General features: G+C 44.0%; 1 protein-coding gene across 10 annotated transcripts in view; it reads right to left on the bottom strand.

The window, feature by feature from the left end:
* The window catches only part of celf2 (cugbp, Elav-like family member 2), a 131,744-nt gene that overhangs the window by 34,184 nt on the left and 75,511 nt on the right, over positions 1–22,049 (bottom strand). For all 10 annotated transcript variants that reach the window (XM_077544230.1, XM_077544229.1, XM_077544223.1 and 7 more), the window contains 2 exons: positions 11,434–11,630; positions 1,952–2,034 (listed from right to left, as the gene is read on the bottom strand). In XM_077544230.1, coding sequence (XP_077400356.1) covers positions 1,952–2,034; positions 11,434–11,611 — 261 coding nt within the window. In that variant the 5' untranslated portion in view covers positions 11,612–11,630. The remainder of the gene's footprint in view (positions 1–1,951; positions 2,035–11,433; positions 11,631–22,049) is intronic.

Here is a 22,049-nt window from a genome sequence, read left to right as displayed (position 1 = left end):
ATTATGAAAATTATATTTTTGTAGTTTGGACTTTTTTTCTCACCCTTTAAATCGTGCATTTTTGTAATTTCATATTTAATAGGTGCATTGTGGAGTTTTACTCACTACTGCTACCTCTGGCCAAAAGCACAACTGCAGCCTCTGTTTAAAGCTTGTGCCTGGTGCCACTCTACCACCCCAAACTTTTTTCAAATTAACACACGCTTTTTTTTTTTTTAATTTACTTTATTTCCCTATATACTGCAAGCCCCCCCCCCCCTCTTGTCCACTAATGTGTGTGTCCTATTTTGAAAGAAGCAAAACGAATGTTGTTAGGGGGTAAAATTGAAAATATAATACCGAGCATTTTTTGCACCTATTCCATGAGCCATTCCAGAAGAAGGGAAAAAAAAAAGAAAGACCAGTAAAAGGAAAAGAAAGAAAAGTAAGCGTGTGAAGGGATCGAGCTGGCTGTCTGCAAGCATCTGCCTCCCGCTGTCCGGATTATTGGCTGCTACCTGAAGTTAAAAGGCCAAAGGAGGACCAGCCGCAGGGATGGCAAAGCGTCCAAGGAGAAGGAGAAGAAGGAGAAGAAGGAGAAGAAGCGCAAGAAGAAGCAGCGTCCATTTCATGTCGCCGTAATCCCCAAAGTGCTTCGGTGTGCGTCCGTCCGGCCCTGGGGCTTTTCCACACCTCCGCGCGGGGATAAGCGACTGGGCTCACAGAAGACGGGCCTGAACGTAACGTACTTATTCCGACAGCGATTAACACACTGACTCCGTGCAAAACAACACGCCGCATTCTTTCGCCGGCATGGCAAATCCAACCGCACGGGGCTCGCGGGATTGGCGGCAGACGCTGAGTCCTGCTTTCAGGCAGATTAGGACAGCGGGGACGGCTAACGGGGTCGTCCCCAATATTGCAAAAAAAAAAAAAAAAAACAGCATTACACGATTACAAATAAAAAGAATAACCCTACTAAAAATAACGGCAATTTATGTTTTCTATTTTCCACAAAATTGTTGCATTTTGACTGAAAAGAAACTCACAGGGATGTGATTTGACCAAAGTGAAATTATCTGAAAATTTAGCCGGGGGTCTGGGGGCCGCTGGCACCCAGCTAGGTCCAGGGCAGTGCCCTGGTAGGGGGACAAGGCCCGGAGCTCATGGGTTTTCCGTGTTTTTAAGTACTTTCAATGCACTCACATGACAAAGAAATAGACAAAACAACAGCATAAATTTTCAATGTATATTGAACTATCCCATATAAAATGGCAGTTTTAGTCAACTCAAAATCAGTCACATTCAAAAACATTGGACTGCCTTTGCTTTTAAAAACTATCACTGAGAATATCATCATATCTAACTAATGTGATTACTAAGTTAACACATAAATAATGTTGAAGAGTTCAAATTTCATGAACAAATAATTGTGTCATGACCAAATGTAAAGTAACTCCTATTAGAGCATACCACAAATGTCTTTGTTATAGCAGAAGATGTTATCTGTCGGAGTCATGTGCATACACAATGAACTACTAAAAAAAATAAATAAATAAATAAATCGGATTTTTTTTGGGGCGGAATTCCGCGAATTAGCGGAAAAATCACATCCCTGAACTCAGCATTTACAAGGAAAAAGCTGAGTTATAAATGAGAATTTTCGCGTGGCAAATTTATTTAATTTTAGGAGCAAAGTTGTAGAAAATCAAAATTTTGTAATTGTCTTTTATCAGTGTGAATTTTATAAGTAGAAATTGTAAACTTCTGACATAGCAAACACTGTATCAATTTGAATAAGAAACAATTTGATTAAACTTTGATTATTTAATTTTACAGGGAAAAAAGTGACGAAAGAAAGAAAAAAAGAAAGAGATCAATTTCACAAGGGTTGCTTATTTATATTAATCTCCACCAAACGTTTCTGGCAGCGTGCGATTAGAAAAAGCCGAGCGGCGGGAGAAACACTCACCCCTGTTAAGGTCTTGATGTTGTGCAGTGCATTCTGAGCTTCCAGGGCGGCTTTCCGCGTGTAAAACGTCACAAAACAGCAGCCTGCAACACACACACACACACACACACAATATAACAACATACAGTAGGAATACATATTTTATTACATACTTTGTTTTTGACTGTTGTCAGCGGTTCCTTGAGATCCAAGTGGCCTGAATTACGACTTCAAAATAAGACCAACAATGGCTTGCTTGGTTGATATCAAGTCAAAGGTCGTGCAGGTTTTGCAAAAAGAAAAGTCAAATTATAATATCAGAAAGCAATTTTCAGCTTGAATCTTACAAAGGATGTTATTTATCGAGGTACAGTCAACATTTTGAAATGTTGAAATGTGAAATGATAATATATAAAATGTATATTAACCATGAGGCCATTTTAGCTTTCAAAGTGAATGTGTGTCCCACATTTCACGTCTGGGATTTCTTTCTCGCCTTCATTTGCATGCGTTTGTTGTTTTGAGCGCTTGTCGTTGACGCGGCGGCGCGCCCGCGCTTTTGTGGCCGCTCGGGCCCCGCGGTGGCGCGTCTGGGCCCCCGAATCCGACGGCGAGCATCTGGAGCGGGTTTAGCATCTCCGCTCCCAAAGTCCCTTTGATGAGGCCTGAGGCGTAATGGATCTGAATTGTGAAGTGGTCGCGGGTGCCGGGCTTACCGAGCGCGTTGGCTGGCGCGCGTCGCCGCGGCGTGCGGGCAGCTGCTCGGTTTGGGCCGGTTAAAAGCGGCACCTCAATACCAAGCAAAGCAAATTGCGCTGGTTATTAGCTCTTTGACTGCCAGACGTTTTCAGAAACGGGTTGTCCCCAGTGCCAGCCGATTTTAAGCATTTTGACTGATCTTTCAAGGTCCATAGAAAATTATGTGTTTGGACTATGGAAACACACATACTACCAAATGAAAGATTGGACTCTCATCTTTCATCAGAAAAAAAAGTTTGTTTCTACCTTATTCCGTTTTTCAGTAATCAACAATAGAAAATGGTTAGTTTCACCTCTGTTTTGAAACAAACGTCTTTTAACGTCTTTGGCACTCCTCCATAGGATTTTACTAAACGTTATTAAACGTTTTTGGCAGTCAAAGAGTTAGTTTGAAACAAACTTTTTTTTTTTCCTCCTGCTGACAAAAGAGAGCCTACAGAATCATGAGCATCTTGGAATGCTGGTGGCTAGCTTGGATTTCTGGATGGCGTATTTTTGTCCGCGTTTGAGATGTCCTGATTTGTTGGCAGCTCTTGAACGCACCTCGTTGTCAGCACAAGTGAAACACAAAATATGTTTTGGCCTCTTTCTTCTTTGCCAATATTTAGAAATGTGCGTAAATGCCCCCCCGCCCAAAAAAAAAGGAGATTAATGACCTCATAGCATTGGTACGAATGCTAATGAATGCAATCGTCTTCGTAACATGGGTTCATGATCGCGTACGTTCTAGAGGCATGTGCTGATGCAACCCATAAAAAAATAAAACTAAATATAAAATAAAAAAATAATCTGATTAATGATCTATTTCTGGTAAGACATTTTGAAAAGATCACCAGTTGAGACAATCATCCTGAGGATAATACTTGGCGCAGCACACAGAATGTGCGCGTGAAAAAGGGAGAGCATGCAAAGGGTTAAGATAAGAGAAGCAAGCGGCGCTGACAGCCGAGCGAGTCTTTAGCGCGCTATTTATTCCATGTAGGTCAGCAGTCACGCGGCGCATCCGCAATTCGACGTGCCGCAGCTCTCAGGCTCACTTTTAGAATGTAAACCGAGGGCTGTGCAAACTTTGGGGAGTCATTCTTAAAAAAAGGGCCGATGGGCCAGCCGGCGCTTTTCAATATGAGATCAAACATTCAACTGTGTAAAATATGTCCATAATTATCCATGCTCATTTCAAGTAGCCTTGAGATGCCAGTCATTTTCAGAGCAATTGTTTTGCATCGAAAAGGGAGGCGAACTAGCGTCATGCTAATGCTAACTAGCATGTCTATTGCGGTTCTTCTACCCTCTGCGTAAAACGACTTAACGTTCGTGCTGCGCCGAGTTCACGGAGGTTCTGAGCTGTTACAGCTGAATCCCAACTTATGTTCACAGGCAGGACACGCCCCCCCACTGCAATATGATTGGCTGCTGCAAAGAGGCAAGTCTGTGTAGAACTCAAGTGGGATTCATAATTAACATTATATCCGACTGCCTTATATTGCCCGAAGGTGGGCACAACACAAGCAGTATGTCATTACTGTCTTGGTTTTTTTTTTTGATTGTCGTTGTTAAGTGTTAATTGACCAGTTATTAACTCTTTGACTGCCAGACGTTTTCAGAAACGGGTTGTCCCCAGTGCCAGACGATTTTAAGCATTTTGACTGATCTTTCAAGGTCCATAGAAAATTATGTGTTTGGAATATGGAAACACACATACTACCAAATGAAAGATTGGACTATCATCTTTCATCAGAAAAAAAAAGTTAGTTTCTACCTTATTCCATTTTTGAGTAATCAACAATAGAAAATGGTTAGTTTCACCTCTGTTTTGAAACAAACGTCTTTTAACGTCTTTGGCACTCCTCCGTAGGATTTTACTAAACGTTATTTAACGTTTTTGGCGTCAAAGAGTTAAATAACTATTCTTTTAATACAGAAAACAAGCTAACGCTGGTTAGCTAACTAAGTTACAGTACTATAAACAAGCTAATTGCTAAATTAGAAAGGTAAAAACAATTTAAGCAGACAATAATAAGAGTTGAATAAATGCTTAAAAATGACAAAAGATACATTTGGATTAACCAAGCCCCCCTTTGATTGAGCCCAAGGAGATGGTCAAAATACTAGAAACGTCTTCCTGAGCTTTATGAGAGCATTTGCAATGGATTAGCAGTGAGAAGCTAAAAAGGCTACATTTGGGATTTCTTTCGGAATGTGCGTGTTGCGATTCCTGTGGCGTAGTCGGGCCATGTGTGTGTGTGTGTGTGTGTGTGGGGGGGGGGGGGGGCACGCGCCATGTGCCGGGCGGTCCCATGTGGTGGGTTGTCAAGATGAGGATCAAAGAGTGGAGGAACGGACCTCACACATCCACACACATTCTTGCACGCGCGCGCGCACAAAGAAGCGGGGGGGCTGTTTAAGAGTCAGCGCACACACATTCACACGCGCACGCACACAAAGGTGCATCCAGCATTAAGAGATTATTTATATTCGACGTCCCATAACAACCTTGAACAGGAGACTTGTGCGAGCGTCTCCACGGAGACATGCTTGTTCCGGATCTCGACCTCCACCAAGGCAAAACAACGACATGCAAACTTGACGTCAGCATGAATGGTTAATTGTCTCCAATGTGTGACGGACGGGCAACCAGTCCAGGGTGGATCCTGCGAGTCTTGCAAACCTGAGCCGGGATTCAAACCCAGAACGTCTGACTGCGAGACAGACATTGGTGCTGCAGCATTCGGATATTTTTAGGAATCGAGTATTTCATCAATTATTCAAGTATCTGGATACAAACTGATTCTTCATTATAAATACAACTATATACACATGTGAGATGCAGGTATTCATTTTGTCCACTTGGGGTTGCTACACTCACATTGTAGTGTCTGTGACTTTGAACGTGTGTGGCTTTAAAAGGCGGGACCTGGTGTAGTGAGTGACGTGGGTGTCAGTGAATGACAGTGTAGTTGGCTCTAGCAGAGGCTCTAGTCAAGACAAGAAAGAACAGGCAAAAGTGAGGTGGGATTCGAACCTGGAATCTCCGACTTTGAGGCAGAAACGCTGCCATATTGCAAAATCCAAAAAAATCAGCTTGGCCGTGCTACCCTCAAGTGCTCCCGATGGCGGGAAACAAAGCTTGGAAACTCAACTAAGCAACTCACGCCGCCACTGAGGCATGTAAGCACGCACGTACGCACACACACACACTACACACCACACACACACATTACACACACACACACAATCTCCCATTAAATTCCACCTACAGCTGTTGTGTAATTGGGCGCGGGAAGCGGGCTAAAAAGGAGCTAGCGCTGAGCTAAAGCAACATAATTGGCCTCTCCGCTTTGGGAAACAATGAAATGAACGGTGGCGGTGTCTCCGGCTCGGAGCCGATAATTGCCTCGCCGCCGCCGCCGCCGCAGGTGAGCCGGTCGAGATTCTTCGCAGTTCCGCCTGCTGTCGCCGGGAGATTTTCTAGGGCCGGACAAAATGCTGTGGCGCTATGAAAAAGACGATCGCTTTTTCATTGGCCGATTAGAAAAGTTCACAGAGGCCAATCTGACCAGCAGGAAATCAATCGGCTCCAATCAAATAGAGAAAAAAGTAGTGTAATAATCAGGAGTGTAATTTCGTAATTCCAGCGAAATGCTGTAATCCATGAAGACACCGGTGTACTTTTTAAAATTGGGATTCGAAATGCATCAAATGTCTGTTGGGCCGGCGTTAGCGGGCTAACGCGAGGTCAACGACAGCCAGCAGGCTGCCAGTCGGAATCAAACCTGATCGGCCGGGCCTGAGAGCGGCTTCAAGTGAAGCCGGCGCCGCCACCGCCGCTTTTTAAGAGTCCGTTCACACTTTTGTGGATTATCGCCGCTGATTTGCACAAGGGGGCTCGGCGGGCCCTTAACGGGCCGGGTGTGCGCGCGTGCTAATGAAGACATTAAACTTGTTGTGCGCCGCATGTGGGCAGGCGCCATCATTAAGATAAATGACACAACGTGTCCCCTGCCAACACACACACGCGCACACACACACACACGCACACGCGCAGAGGCTTGCGTTGGAGCGAGCCGGCCGCTTTGTGTTTACCCCTCTGGCTCTCTTTGTCTCGCTCGCTCTCGATCTTCTCCACCATCCAAATCTTTCTCCCCGCGCATGCAAAAAAAGAAAAAAGAAAAAAAAGAGGAAAAAATAGTTGGGGGGAAAAAAAACAAAAAAGGCCAAATTACTCCATTTCTCACTCGCCCGACGTCTCATCTGGTTATTAACTCCAAACACATTAAGCTAACAGTTGGGGCAACGCTATTCCCCGGACCACCACAGTCAGCAGAAACACACACACGCACGCACGCACATTATATTTCTATACACATTTGATGTCCTTGATCAGGAGTCTACTAGTGCATGACACATGCCTACTAATTGGGCCTAGCAGTGTGACTAGTGCTGCACATTGGTTCACTAGTAATAAAAAGTGGTTGTACTAGTGCACTTTAATGGCTTGTCTAGTGAGGACAAAGAGTGCCCTAGCACATTAATTGCCATCTAGTGTAGAGGTTTGCTTCACCGCTAACGTGTAGCTGTCCAACACTTTGCCTACTAGTGAGGACAAAGCGCGAACTAGTGCACACACGCACGTAGATCAACGCACACACCTGCGTTCCGCCGCCCGCAGGGCAGCAAAACAACGAGCGATTAAAGGAGAGCGAGCGAGCGAGCGGCAGGCACGGCAAATGATGTTCTTAAGTCCGAGACATAAACACGGCGGCGGGAAGGATTTGCTGCGTACGGATTTTTCGCCGAGCTCTTTTGTGGAGTGGAAAATTGTGGCAAAGGAAAACACCACGATGATGAAGATGGGATGGAAACAAACGGGGTCCACTTCGACCTCCGTGAGGGGAAAAATTCAAACGGCTTCAAGGTGGACCCGAATGTGACGCATGTCATCGGAATACTAACATTCCACTTCGTAGGGATACACACTTAGGGCCAAGCTTGTTTGCTGCCTAAACGGGTTGCCATAGAAATAGAATGTAAACACAATGAGAGAAAGTTAGTTAAGTTTAGTTAGCTTAAAAAGAGAAAAACAAATCTTGCATCAATTATACAGGTAGCAACAACCAGTTTTCTACATAGACGGGTTGCCATAGAAATGAAGTTGAACCACTTGCTATCCGCAAGGTGGAACTTTCAAACAAATGTTGTATGAAATGGATTCGACTGTGGATCCTGTCAACCTAGCTTGCATTCTGCCTAAACGGGCTGCCATAGAGATAGAATGTAAACCAAATAAGAGCAAGTTAAAGCGTTGAAACTGAAAACAGAAAAAAAAACAAGAAAAATACGATCCTTCGGGCATACATATCAGTTGTCATGAATATCAGAAAGAAGCTCGTGCAGGCCCAACTTGTTTTTTGCCTCAATGGGTTGCTAAAGAAACGTAACAGAAGAACAAAGTATTTGGCATCGATATCAATTCAGATCGATAGCAAACTGGATATCAGCACAGCCAACTTATTTGCTGCCTAAATGGGTTGCCAGAGAAGAATCTTTTTTAAACAACATTCAACCTAAATTCACTCCCTGCCTCTTCCAAACGTGTACAGATACAAAACGCAAGTAGCGGGCAGCCTCACCACTACCCAACGACTCCATAGATCCATTTCTGTCTAAATGGGCTGCCAAACATGACAAAAGCGAGATATAGCTATGAAAGTATAAAATAGAAGAACCTCTTTGCTGTAAATATCATTTACATTTACTTGTATTCAGCTCTGTATCACCACCCAGTGTGTGGAACCACAGATTGTTTGCTGGCTAAACGGGTTGCCATAGATGAATTTGATGACAGCAAAGTGAAACTAACTAAAATAAATAATTAAATAAATAGATACATATATACATACATAGATGAGGAAACATATCTAAATGTATGCCCTGTAGGTGCCTAAATGGGAAGTAAATGTGAAGTACCAGGAGGATTAACACGACGGGCTGGATCCGAAGTCTCCAGTAACGAGGAGCCGCCATAAAACTGTAAAACTTCCTCTTTCCGCCGAATGTTTTTACCGACACAAAGCACAAGCGGAGGGCAGCGTCACCCTGCTCCCGCCACCCAATGATTCCTTTCAGGCGGCACCTCCACCGACGGAAGGTAAACAGAGCGAGACGGGGACCTCGCCGACATCGACGAGATTACTGTACGGCTCCGTGGAGCTGAGCGGGTGCAGATGAGGTTCAAAGAAGCGACGGGCTCTGCGGGGCCGGGCGGCTAACAAGGCCAATAAGAGCCGCCATCAAACCCGACGTTTCCGCCGCTTCATGGCGGAAGACGTAAAAAAACAAATAAACAAGGCCTCCTGATCAAGCGGCAGCTGGTGATGCTCTTGAGTCAGTACAAAACAACTCATTTCAAGGGTGGTGACGATGGTGACCGGTCATTGATGTGGTGGTGTGGGGGGCGGTGGGAGGGGGGGGGGGGGGTAATCTCAAGGCCTGCAGCACATGAACCCAATAAAAATGTGTCAGTACATGTGTCAATATGAGACGACGCGGACATTGGCAACACTTTGAAAAGGCCTCACTGACTCAGCCAGGAAGAAATCGAGTGGAAAATGTACGTTTTAAGTGTTAATAGACGGGATGCGGATGATTAATTCTATCAGTATTGCTCATCAGGGGGCTTATTGGACATTTGCCAACATGGTTAGCTTGTTTAGTGTCAATTTAAAAACCGATGGACCGTGTATTACCAACCAACTCATTCAGCCTCAGCTTGGCGCCTAAACGGGCTGCCGTAGAAATGGAATAAATGTAAAGCCTTACAGTGGGTGAAACTTGACAAACTAACAATGTAAGTCACAGTCCGTTTAGGTATCAACCAGCTTTTGTAGGCCCAAATAGTTTGCTGCCGAAACGGGCTGCCATAGAAAACAATGTAGACATGATGCAAGTGAAATTTGTCAACAAAATTGGAAAGATAGAGAGATCAATCAAGCAGTGTTGGATTTGACTGAAATGAAGTGAAAATACTGAAACAAAGAGCAAACAAACTCCACTGGACACCAAATGGATTTGCCGGTGGTATCAACCAGCTCTTGTAGGCCCAAATAGTTTGCTGCCTAAACGGGCTGCAATGTAAATATGATGCAAACAAAGTGAAAGTTTAGAACATTTATGTGAAAACTAACAATGTCTGCTGTAAATGTCAGCTGATACAGATTTGACTGTAGCTAGGGTTAGCTAGCTATTTGCTGCCCAAATGGGCTGCCAAAGAAATGGATTTCCGTTCTTTGCTGGGCTTGTTCTCCCTCGCCAAATGCAAATTTATGAAGGTTTGTGAAGCCTTAGCTTGCACATTATTGCCGTGTTTTGTTTCTGTGGAAGAATCCACCCGCCTTGTTTGCTTCCCATCTAGCCGCCTCACCTTTTTGATTCTGTGGCGTCGCTTGAGAAGTTTTCCTTCAAATGTGCGTTTCCGCCGCCATCTCAACCGGCTCGCTTCCTCTTTTGGCGCGCTGCCCAACCCGCCTCATCAGGATTGTCGTCACCCTCCCCACCGTTCGCCTCCCACCTTCCTTCTAGTCGACTGGATGCGTGTTAATATGGCGGCGCCTTCGTCGCCCGCTGCACTTGACAAGTTCATCAAAGAGGAAAGACAAAAGGCGGCGGCACAAAATGGAGCTGACGTTTGGAAGAACGCAAGCGCTCATTTGCGTCAAATGGCGCGCGCAAAATGCTCATTTTGCTTTCGCTGCGTTTGTCTTGGTTGCGCGATTAAACGGATGCCGCCGTTGGGATGTCAGACCTTGTTGCTGGAGTTGAACTGTTTATTTTTCCCTTTTTATTCAGGAACAATTTGTATTCAACTTTTATGAGCATTGAAGGTTTTTTTTCTTTTTTTCTTCACTTTTTTATATCACGGTCTCGTATTCGGGCTTTTTGGGTAGTGAACCACGTTGCGGAGGCCCTGCCACTCATTTTTTGAACGGGCGATTAATGACCGCCCCTTACTTGGAAAAAGCCTGTACTGGGGGAATTCCAGTCACAACGCAGCAGACACATCAACATTTATCAGTAAAAAAATTGAATATGAATGCATATATTTGCAGAGTCTGGGGTCAAGTTGCATTTTACAATTTAAAAAATGTGCAGAATTTCACAAGTTCCTTTATGTTAAAGATGAGACCGCTCTAAATATGAAAAGAAAAATACACTGAGCTGTCACCAACGTCTTACATATGCAATGATGCCATCTAGAGGCAGAAAATGACCACAACACAAATCAATATCACACTCGTTTTTTTAAAGTCAAGTACACTTTTTAATTTTAACTCAATTTTATGAATTACGAAATCACTGTATCAATGACGATGCAGCCATATTTCAATTAAGACTTCATTTTTGTCACTTTTATAAAACGTATAAAAAAAAATGATTGTACATTTAGAATCAATATAAAATTTGCGATTAATCGTGAGTTAACTATTGAAGTCATGCGATTAATTACGATAAATAATTTTAATCACACCCCTAAAAATAACACAACGAAATTCATAATTTTACAAGTAGGCCAACCTGCGGATGAAATAGCAAAGTGTGTCGTCTCAGTGGTCAAAATACGAGTACGAAGCTTTTTTCTACTTGGTTATATTTAAGTGAAGTGTTTAATGTTCAACTTGCGAAATGTGAAATCTCCCTTTTCGCAAGAAAAACTTAAAAAGGGTTCTGATGATGTTGGGCGGTGATACCTTTGCTCTGTGGCGGGTTCTGGCTGCGGTCCCGCAAGATGTTAATCTGGTAGACGGCGCCGTAGGGCTCAAACAGCTCCTTGAGTTCCTTCTCCGACCAGGAGCGCGGAATTTGGCCCACGAACATCTTGATGGCGTCCGGGTCGGGCTGGTCCGAATGCTCCAGCGCGCCGTTCATCTTCCCGGCCGTGCCGTTACTGCCCACAAAGAGATGGCACAAAAAACTGGGTTAACGGTGCTGTGGATTTGCACCCGAGGCCACAAATGTTGAAATCAAATTGGTCAATATTTTTCTTTTTACAAGAAATGTGCGTTTTACTAGTAAATATGGCAAAATTTAAAGAGAAAAAAAATTTGGGGAAAAAAAGAAGAAGTCTTTGACCGTTTGCACTCTTTTGGGAAGACTTATTGGGGCAGAATTTTGCCGATGCCAAGTTGTTCTGCCGCACAAAACTCATCCAACACGTGAACGCAGATGGCGAACAGATGTCTTGGCTTGTTAAAAAATAATAATATAGCGTGATACATATTAACACTGCCAGGGCTCTTCAGATGGAGCCAAAGCAATAACAAATATCCTTATTAGTACTTCACCCCCCCCCCAAAAAAAAGCTAAACTATTCCTTTTACACCTTCCTAAAAAAACAAAAAAAGTCATTCCTGTTCATGTTTACATTAAACATCAGCAATTTGCATTTCTTACTGACTGTAGCCCAAAAATAATTCTGCATTGTATATTTAAACACCAAACTCTTCAACCAAATCGCATCATTAGCTTCATGCTAACATAAGAGTGGCTAATACAAATTAGCCTGGATGTTTTGATGGTGATTGTAAACGTTGAAACAACAGCCAGCTACGTCAACACACGGGGCAGCCGCACTACAAGCTACGGGATCCACAAATCACAGCCAACGACGCGTCCAGCGCGTACACGATCACAAACTCGCGTTACGTACACGAGGATCGTCACTGATAGTCGCTCGCGTACGAGCTTCAACGATCCCAGACGACTCTTAAAAATGTACAATTCAAGAGTCATGACAATCCGTGACGTTGTGGGGGTTGAGCACATGTTGAAAAAGGACAAAGACAAGATTCCGACCTTTCACCTCGCGTCATCCATCGCTCTTATTCTTACTCTTATTTTTTTTTTACACGAACGCACGCACGCACGCACGCACATAAAAAAAAATTTAAAAAAGGGAGAACAATGATTTTATTTTATTTTTATTTTTTTTTTATTTTACAGGAGAGCTCAGTATTGTTCATTCGATTTGATATCATCATTGCTCTCCTATTTTATTTTATTTTTTTAAAAATCCAACAAATCAATTAAAAAAAATTTAATAAATGTTTTTTTTTTTTTTTAAATACATATACATATATATATATATATATATATATATATATATACCCTTTTTTTTGTATGTGGGTGAGTATGTGTATGTGCGTGTGGGTGAGTATGTGCGTGCGTGCGTGCGAGCGTGTGTGTATTCATCAGCTCACCTAAAGCCCATTAAAAAAAAATCCCATACTAATAATATAATATAATAATAAATTGCCAGATGCAGAAACATCAATGTAAGTTGTCACGATGTGGTGGCTCTCGCTAACAGACAGAATTAAGTAACCGGAATTTGTTTCTATAAATTTTGATATTTGGTTTTTATTTGAGGCCGATATTTTTTCCATTAAAATGTGATATTCAGAGTTTGTTTATTTTTCCAGTTAACAAGAATTGTTTTTTTAGCGATAGTAAGGGCTACAAGTGTAGATTGAAATTGTTTATGTGGTAAGTCAGTTGTTGTTAGGTCACCTAGCAAACACAAGTTTGGAGATAAAGGTATCCTACAGTCCAAAATAGCGGAAAGTTTTTCTAAGACTTTAGTCCAGAAATACATAACCGGAGTACATAACCATAAAGCATAAACATAAGTGTCTGTAGTGTAGGGAGAACAATGATGATGACATGTCAAATGATCAATACTGAGCTCTCCCCGGGGAAAAAAAAAAAAAACTCGTGTTACGTACACGAGGCTCGTCATTAATAGTCGCTCGCGTACGAGCTTCAACGATCCCATACGACTCTTAAAAATGTACAATTCAAGAGTCATGACAATCCGTGGCGTTGTGGGGGTTGAGCACATGTCGAAAAAGGACAAAGACAAGATTCCGACCTTTCACCTCGCGTCATCCATCGCTTGCAGAACGAGCCCAGGCGCTCGGCAGAAACGCCAAATTCCTTCAGCGACCTGAAGGACATGTCGGCCATGGGGCCAGCGCCGACCGAGACTGTGGCGGTCGGTGGCTTGGGGCCGCGGTACGATACTGTACTGTGTGTGTGTGTGTGTCTCTTTGTGTGTGTGTGTGTGTGTACAATCCCTCATTGTCATCGCAGCGTCACGGCGCTGCGCTGCCACTCGCTGGCCGCGCCGACACAATGAAGAGCTTCACCCCTGCAAGGTGACTGCCGGCTCTGTGTGTGTGCGCGTGCGTGTGCGTGCAGGCGCGTGTGTGTGTGTGTGTCCAGGCCATGGATTAAGTGGCAGTGGACGCTCTCCCATAACAGCTTCTCCATCTTCCTCAATTTAAGAGCAATGTTTGTGGCGATGCCGTTGACGCCACTTCCAAGCCGATAATGTTCAACACCCAAACGGCGTCCCTTTTGTTTACATGCAGGCTTGCCAACGTTGAGGCAAGCTTGGCAAGTTTCAATGGGAAACTACGGCAACGCTTACAAAATTGAACGTCGGCTCTTTAACGCATTGACCGGAAGCCGTCTTCAAGGGCGAGTCGGCCATATTATTCCGACTGATCTTTCAAGACCCGCACAGCATCTTATTCTATGATTGCATACACATCAAAGTTTCGACTCTTTTCTTTGGATTCTACCTTTTTTCCGTTTGGCTAAAATCAGACAAAAACAGCAGAAAATGAAAATTGTGAAACAAAGCAGAATGATGACTTTGATGCTATTAGTTTTAGCTCCAAAAACATTTAGGAATGGCTTCTTGCTAGCAAAAACAACGGATTTAGTCAATGACGCTAGCTCACCAAAAGGCACGTCATACATTCATACATTCAAGCTCTCACTTCAAAGCACTGACACACGTATGACACACTCACTTCCAATAACGCCCACAATGCCAATAATAGACATACAGACCGTCTGATAGAGCGTAAAAAACGAAAAAAAGAAAAAAAAAAGTCTAGACATCCAACCTGTTAGCTTTTCGAGATCGCGACTTGTCGTCTTTCTTGTGTACTCACAAACGAGGTCAAATCTAAAATGGGATGGCTGCCATCTACTGGTGGCCGTGTGTTACACAAGTTGCCTTCAAGCTTGAAATTGACAGCGGAGCGTCAGACCCTCGGCTTCGCATCAACAACGTTGAAGACCAGCAGACATTTGAATTGTTATCATTAGAATTCCAACCTTGTCTGCTTTCAGTGAACGACATAAGCTATACAGTATCTGACAAATGATTCCCGAAATACTGTATAACATACGATAGCGCAACTTAAATCTTGAAAAAACAACCAGATTTCGTGCAGGTCATTTTTTGGGTTGTAAACATTTTTTTCCTCTAAAAGAGGCTATTTCTCCTTTTTTTTCTTCTTCTTGTAAGATGAAATCTTTTTTTCCACTCGAACGATGGCCCATTTTTGCAGGCATCCTAAGCCCGAGCTGCAGTTGAGGTTGGCTGCACTCTTTATCCTCCCGCTGCTTGCACCTTCTGTTTCTGCTCGAAAAGACACATCCTCGCTCGCCTCGCTGTGCAGCGGCGGCGGCGGCGGCGGCAGCGGGTTCGTGGAAGGGCTGAGATGTCACACGCGCGTCCTCTGACTGGCAGCGTGTTTGCAGGGCGGGCCGCGCTCCCACGGGGGTGCAGGGGGGGGGAACTAATCTTGTTGACGAGCACGGTGTCAAACATGGCTTTCTCCACGCAGGAAGTGAAAGATCTCAAGTGCTGCAAGATCTCACACACACACACACACACACACACACACACACACACACGCACGCGCACTACTCACGACTGCTTACGTTTTTTTTCCCCCTTAAAATCATTTAACTCTTTGACTGCCAAAAACGTTAAATAACGTTTAGTAAAATCCTATGGAGGAGTGCCAAAGACGTTAAAAGACGTTTTTTCCAAAACAGAGGTGAAACTAACCATTTTCTATAGTTGATTACTGAAAAACGGAATAAGGTAGAAACAAACTTTTTTTTTTCTGATGAAAGATGAGAGTCCAATCTTTCATTTGGTAGTATGTGTGTTTCCATAGTCCAAACACATAATTTTCTGTGGACCTTGAAAGATCAGTCAAAATGCTTAAAATCGGCTGGCACCCACGGCATCCCTTTTCTGAAAACGTCTGGCAGTCAAAGAGTTAAAGAAAATTGTCAAATTCTGTGCATTTCGCAGAATGTAGAATTTTTTTTGTTAAGTTATACTTTTTTCCCCACTCGGAAAAATGCCAATTTTGTGTTGTTAAATAATTCCCACATGTAAAATGCAATTATTTTCTTGAAACGCAACAATTTTGTTGGCATGAAGTGATGCAAAATCTTCTAAAATTAATATATATATTTTTAAATACAAACATTTTCAGTAACTACACACTGCACTGTATTTATAAAGTATTATTATTATTATTATTATTATTATTACCACTGTTATTTACAGTGGGGATCAAATTTTTGGGCACCCTGGGTAAAAATATGTATTATTATGCGTAAACGAGCCAAGTAAAAAAAAGTTATATTTTAACCTCATCGATCCAGAGAACTTTTTTCCAAAACGTTTCCATTTGCAAATTCAAGTCTTCTCCTGCTTTGTGCGTGTCAATTATATTCAGTTTCAGTGTTTATGTAGGCTTTTCCTGATATTTTATTTCTTTGTAATCTGGTTTGTGGCAACATCAGATGAGTCAGCATTGAAAACCTTTGAGATCTAAAAAATAAATAAATAAATAAAAAATAAATAAAACCTTTGAGATCATCACCCTGGTCTATCTAGACAACAATTGTGAACGATCCATGACGTTCTCGGGTCTCAGCTTTCCAAAGCGGGCAGTTCACGCTATAAACTCTGCGGGGTGACCAAACTTTTGCAGAAGGCAGTTTCTTTTCTGTTATTTTAAAAGTTCAAATGATGGAAATAGAATCAAACTTTTATTTTAGATGTCAAAAGAAAGTCTCTGTAATTTGTAAAAAGAAAAGAAAAAAGGTTGCTGCAAACTACGTTTCCCACCATAAAGTAGAACTAATTTCTTGGAATGAAAGAAGAATTACACCCTTTTCTTCACATAAAAATGACAAATATTTTGAAAAAATAAATAAATACTTTTTTCTTTTAAAAATACACATTTTTCACACACGCACACACCACTCGCACCAACTTTCCTTTCATACGTTCATTAGCATCTACTGTACGCCGCTAGCATCAATGAATGATAGCTGATTGTTGTGTGTGTGTGTTTGTGCACATCGGCCGCCATGGTAACACGGACGGCGGTACGCCATCTATACACACGCCACGCCGAGAGAGAGAAAAGCATCAGATAAATGTCACAGTGGCTAATGAAGCTGCACCGGTGCCCCGGCGCTCGGCTAGCGGTGCGCTAACGAGCTGCCGTGCGCTAATGAGGACGTGCGCACACATGCGCACGCATATACACACGTAAGACAACACACCGACGCATGACAAGTACCAAGGTTGTGTTTCCCCACAGCAAAACACGGCTCTTTCCCAAATTAGCGCATTTTAGCATAAACGACGCTAATGACGCTTAGCACGGTGGCTTCATTCAAACGACACATTCCGGCGTCGTCTTCATCGTCTTGTTGCCATGGCGACAGCGGGAAGTGCTCGATTGCAACGGAACGATTCACCCTTGACACTTTACGCACGCTAATCGTGTAGCTTAAGTGCTCCGGATGTGGCGAGAGATTCAGACAGAAATGCGTGGCGTCTGGGAGGTGGGACGACGATTGCGTTGAGCCTGAAAACTAACTTGATAATAGCGTGAATGAGTGCAGACCGACAGAGGAAAAGACGGGAAGAAAGTCAGCTGCCACATCGGGCCTGCAAAAAAAATCCTGCAAATGGGTGTAGCATGTTAGAGAAAAGACAGAAAGGGAGGGAACTGCTACGTCGGGCCTGAGGACTTCAAATGAGTGCAGCCTGGCACAAGAAAGGCAGAAGAGAGGAAAGTGAAGTAAAAATGGGCGGGACCTGGCAGTGGAAACGACAGAAAGAGAGGAAAGTGCCGCGTCGGGCCTGAAAAGAACGCGCTGTGGAGATTGGGCGATAACATTAAGGGATATTAGGGCGGGCGGGCGGGCGGGGTGCTCGTTTTCATTAGGCTTTATGGCTCGGAAAAACATTGTCATGCATACCAATTAGCGACACGACAGATGGCTCAATATGCTGAAAATGCGTGCGTGCGTGCGTGCGAGTGCACGTGTTAAAAGGGATGCTTTTGCATCTCTGCTTTGCCGCCGCCTTCATCCCCTCGTTCCCGTTCCCCCCCCCCCCCGCTTTCCCCGAGCGCTGCACGAATCGCTCCGCGGAGGAAAATCAACAGTGTTGCCTTCAACATATGTTGACATATGCTGATGGAGTGGACTCATTAGAAGAGTGCGTGTGCCCGCCCAGATGTGCGCACGCATGCGGGAAACGCGTTCACTCACATGTAACTCGTTGGCACAATTCGGTGCTACTTTACATTTTTTGGTACTCAACAGTCAGTAGAGTTAGTCAGTAGTAACAATTGATCACATATAGTTAGTCAGGAGTGCCACATGAACATAGTAGAGTTAGTCGGTCAAAATAATCTATCACACCGAGGCAAGTTAGGCGGGAGAGTTAGCCAAGATTAAGGATGTGTCACTCTGACATGTTACTAGTTAGTCGGTGGTGTTATACTAGCATGGCCAGTAGAGTTAGTCGGGAGTAACAATCTATCACATTGACCTACTAGAGTTAGTGGTGACATTATATCACATATGCATAGTAGTAGTGTCACGAGTGAGATCTGTCACTATGGCATAGTCAGGAGAGTTAGTTGGGAACAATTGTCTCTTGTTGACATGGTCAGTTAGTCACAAGTAATAACGTGTAATGTCGACATGGTTGTAAGTGTCATATTGATAGTCCTTAGAACTGTGTAAGAATGCGTCATGGTCAAGAGAGTTAGTCTAGTAACGGAGCTCGTCAGGAGTGTCACGGTGTCATGGTCAGTAGAGTTAGTCGGGAGCAATCACGTGACCTGGTCAGGAGAGTTAGTCGGGAGCAATCACGTGACCTGGTCAGGAGAGTTAGTCGGGAGCAATCACGTGACCTGGTCAGGAGAGTTAGTCGGGAGCAATCACGTGACCTGGTCAGTAGAGTTAGTCGGGAGCAATCACGTGACCTGGTCAGGAGAGTTAGTCGGGAGCAATCACGTGACCTGGTCAGGAGAGTTAGTCGGGAGCAATCACGTGACCTGGTCAGGAGAGTTAGTCGGGAGCAATCACGTGACCTGGTCAGGAGAGTTAGTCGGGAGCAATCACGTGACCTGGTCAGGAGAGTTAGTCGGGAGCAATCACGTGACCTGGTCAGTAGAGTTAGTCGGGAGCAATCACGTGACCTGGTCAGGAGAGTTAGTCGGGAGCAATCACGTGACCTGGTCAGGAGAGTTCCGTGCTTGTGCAGCTATTTTTAGCGACGCCATCACAATCGCACGCCGCCATTCTCGACCTGGCCTTTCAGCGCAACGGGAACGCGCACGCACACGCGAGCGGCATGTTGGCGTGCGTTGCGCGCCGAGGCTTGTCTGCTCCGCGCTCCTCTCAATGTTTAATGAAGCGCCGCTCTTACGTCATCCGCTGTTTGTGCATCTGACAGCGAGGATGAGGAGGGTGAGGACGAAGGCTCTCCCGCATTCAGCTCTCGTCTTCCACATCATGTTTGACTCCATGTCTGCAATTTGCACTCCCCCACCCCCCTTCCTCAGGTTCGCCACCCCCTGCCAGCTCGCTCCCCTGACAGGTAGGCTGGCAAATCCAGACCCGTTTTGGCATCCCTACTATCTCCCACGATGCCCTTTTCCGCAGTTTAGTGCCGACGAGTCGTGTTAAACGGCCGCTCGCTTTTACTGGCTCTCATCTACGCCGCTGTGGATGATATTTAAGGCACCCAATGGGAATCCAGATTTTTGCTTTTTTTGTTTGCTTTTTCGGGTTGATGTGGTATTAATTGGAAGTAAAAATGTGTAACGAGGAGTCAGCTGGAAGTAACAATGCATTAAATGGTCCGCACAGTTAGTCGCAAATATCATATTGATTTAGCCAGTAGTAAATGGCGCATAATGTGCCAGGTGGATGGAGAGTTAGTCAGGTGTGAGATAGTCATGACTAGTAATGTGTCACGTTGGCGGCGTCAGTCGAGTCAGTTGGAGGTAATATCATGCATCACATGGTCAGCACAGTTTGTCATCAATGTCTCACACTGACACAGTCAGCAGAGTTAGTCAGGAGTCAGAATGTGTCAAATGGTCAGTATAGTTTGCCAAGAGTCAAGAGTTAGTTGGGAGCCAGCTGTCACATTGACATTGTCAATAGAGTTAATTGGAATTGGTATTAACATGGTTAGCAGCATTAGTCGTGAGTATCAACTTGTCACAATGACAGTCACAAAAGTTAGTCACGAGTAGCAATGTATCACGTTGACATAATCAATAGAGTTAGTCGGGAGTAACAACGCACCATTATCGATATGCGAGTTAGTTGCGAGTCAGTGTCGCGGTGGGTTTTGTTAGTCGGCAATGTCACTCAGGCAAGCACTTCTCGGAATCTGACGATTTTTTGGGCTGTATTTTTGTCTCTAAATTGACAAAAAGGACAAATTCACCTGAGATTTCAATTCAGTAATTTAGCAGTGATTCACTTTATGACAGGAAGACAATCCGGAAACGTTCAGATGATTTTTTGTCCTCTAAGGACCCTTTGAAAGGTTTGCCCGGCTTTAATCGACTCCCCGAATTCTGGGAAAGGGGAAGCGAGGGGAAGCGAGGGGAAGCGAGCGAGGCGCCTTTAATTAGTGAGATCCTGCTCTAATTAACCAGCCAGGAATAGACCAGTCAAGGTTACTCACACCCGGGTGGCCATCTTCCGTCACGTCACACGCGTGTGTGTATGTGTATGTGTGTGTGTGTGTGTGTGTGCGCGCGTGTGTGTGTGTGTGTGTGAGATGTCCGAGCAATTAGCGAGAGCATAAATCACGGTTAGCAGGCGGCAGGCTGGATGATGCCATCACGCTACAAGAGGCTGGCAGCGTTATCGCGTATTATGCTGCACTCATTATTTGACTAAAAATGACTCACTCATGAGTCACATAACGAGTTGGACCGGTCGCACTCTTTAGTCCTCCAACTCTTTTCTTTTATTCTTTTCAGTCAAGGTGCAACTTTTTCCAAGTGGATGGTTAAAGGGTTATGCTAATTAGGGTTAGGTTACAGCAACCCCTAAAAGTATAAAAAAAATGTGTTTGCATTCATGCAGTTAGTGGTGTCGCATTGAGTCAGTGAAGTAAGTTGTGGTAACAATGTGCCATTTAGCCATTAGAGGCAGTCATGAGTAAAAATGTGCTATGCGGTTACTTATACACTGACATGGTCAGGAGAGTTAGTCATCAGTCATAATGTGTCACATAGTCATGGATATTGGAGTTAATCATGAGTTAATCATGAGTGTCAAAGTACTCGTAGTTAGTTGGGATTAACAAGGTGTCACATGGTCAGTAGGGTTAGTCGTGAGTACAACATTGACACAGTCAGTAGAATTAGTCGTGCGGAACAAGTAGTCATACTTAGTTAGTTAGTAGAAAAACAATGCGTCGAGTTATTTGTGAATGTCATGTTGGCAAAGTCAATAGAGTTAGTCAGGTGTAACAATAAATCACGTCGACGTGGTCCTGAAGACGGCAGAAGAAGAAAGCCACGGAGGTTGAATGGATACCGTAGCGTCGCATGCTGAGAACTATAAATAGAAGACTGATTGCTGAGAATACTTAGCAGATCATCAAAATCAATGTCTGCTGCAGGCACAGACAGTGACCCCCAAAATGGAACACTATTTGCCACGATTGAAGGCTTTCTTTCACCTGCCGTAATTGGAACGCGACAAATCGACATGCTACATGCTATGCTAACTGCCACAGTAAACGCAAGCTCACTAAGTGGTTCAAAAGCGCACGCGTTTCAACTGCCGTACACAATAATACAAATTTTGAGGAGCGACGTTTCAAACCATTTTCACAAAACGACACCAAGACAACATTTGCTATCAATACGCAACACGTGTCCTTATTTTTGTTTTGTTTTTCGACGCCCGGTCATCTACGAACATGGAGCGCACTGCGCCGCGCTGTACGTTTCACCGGCATATCGACCTATTTTGCATATCTGTGGTTCCCAGAATGCATCCTGGAGTTAAAAGTTTTCAGCGGTGGCCCGATTAACGAACTATTGTCACGTGGTGTCCACGGGCCATCAGGGCACCGTTAACTCTTTGACTGCCAAAAACGTTAAATAACGTTTAGTAAAATCCTATGGAGGAGTGCCAA

This window comes from Vanacampus margaritifer, chromosome 15, assembly GCF_051991255.1.
Source record: "Vanacampus margaritifer isolate UIUO_Vmar chromosome 15, RoL_Vmar_1.0, whole genome shotgun sequence".
Taxonomy (NCBI): domain Eukaryota; kingdom Metazoa; phylum Chordata; class Actinopteri; order Syngnathiformes; family Syngnathidae; genus Vanacampus; species Vanacampus margaritifer.
Note: the sequence above shows the minus strand (reverse complement) of the source record. Positions and strands in the feature narration are given on the sequence as shown.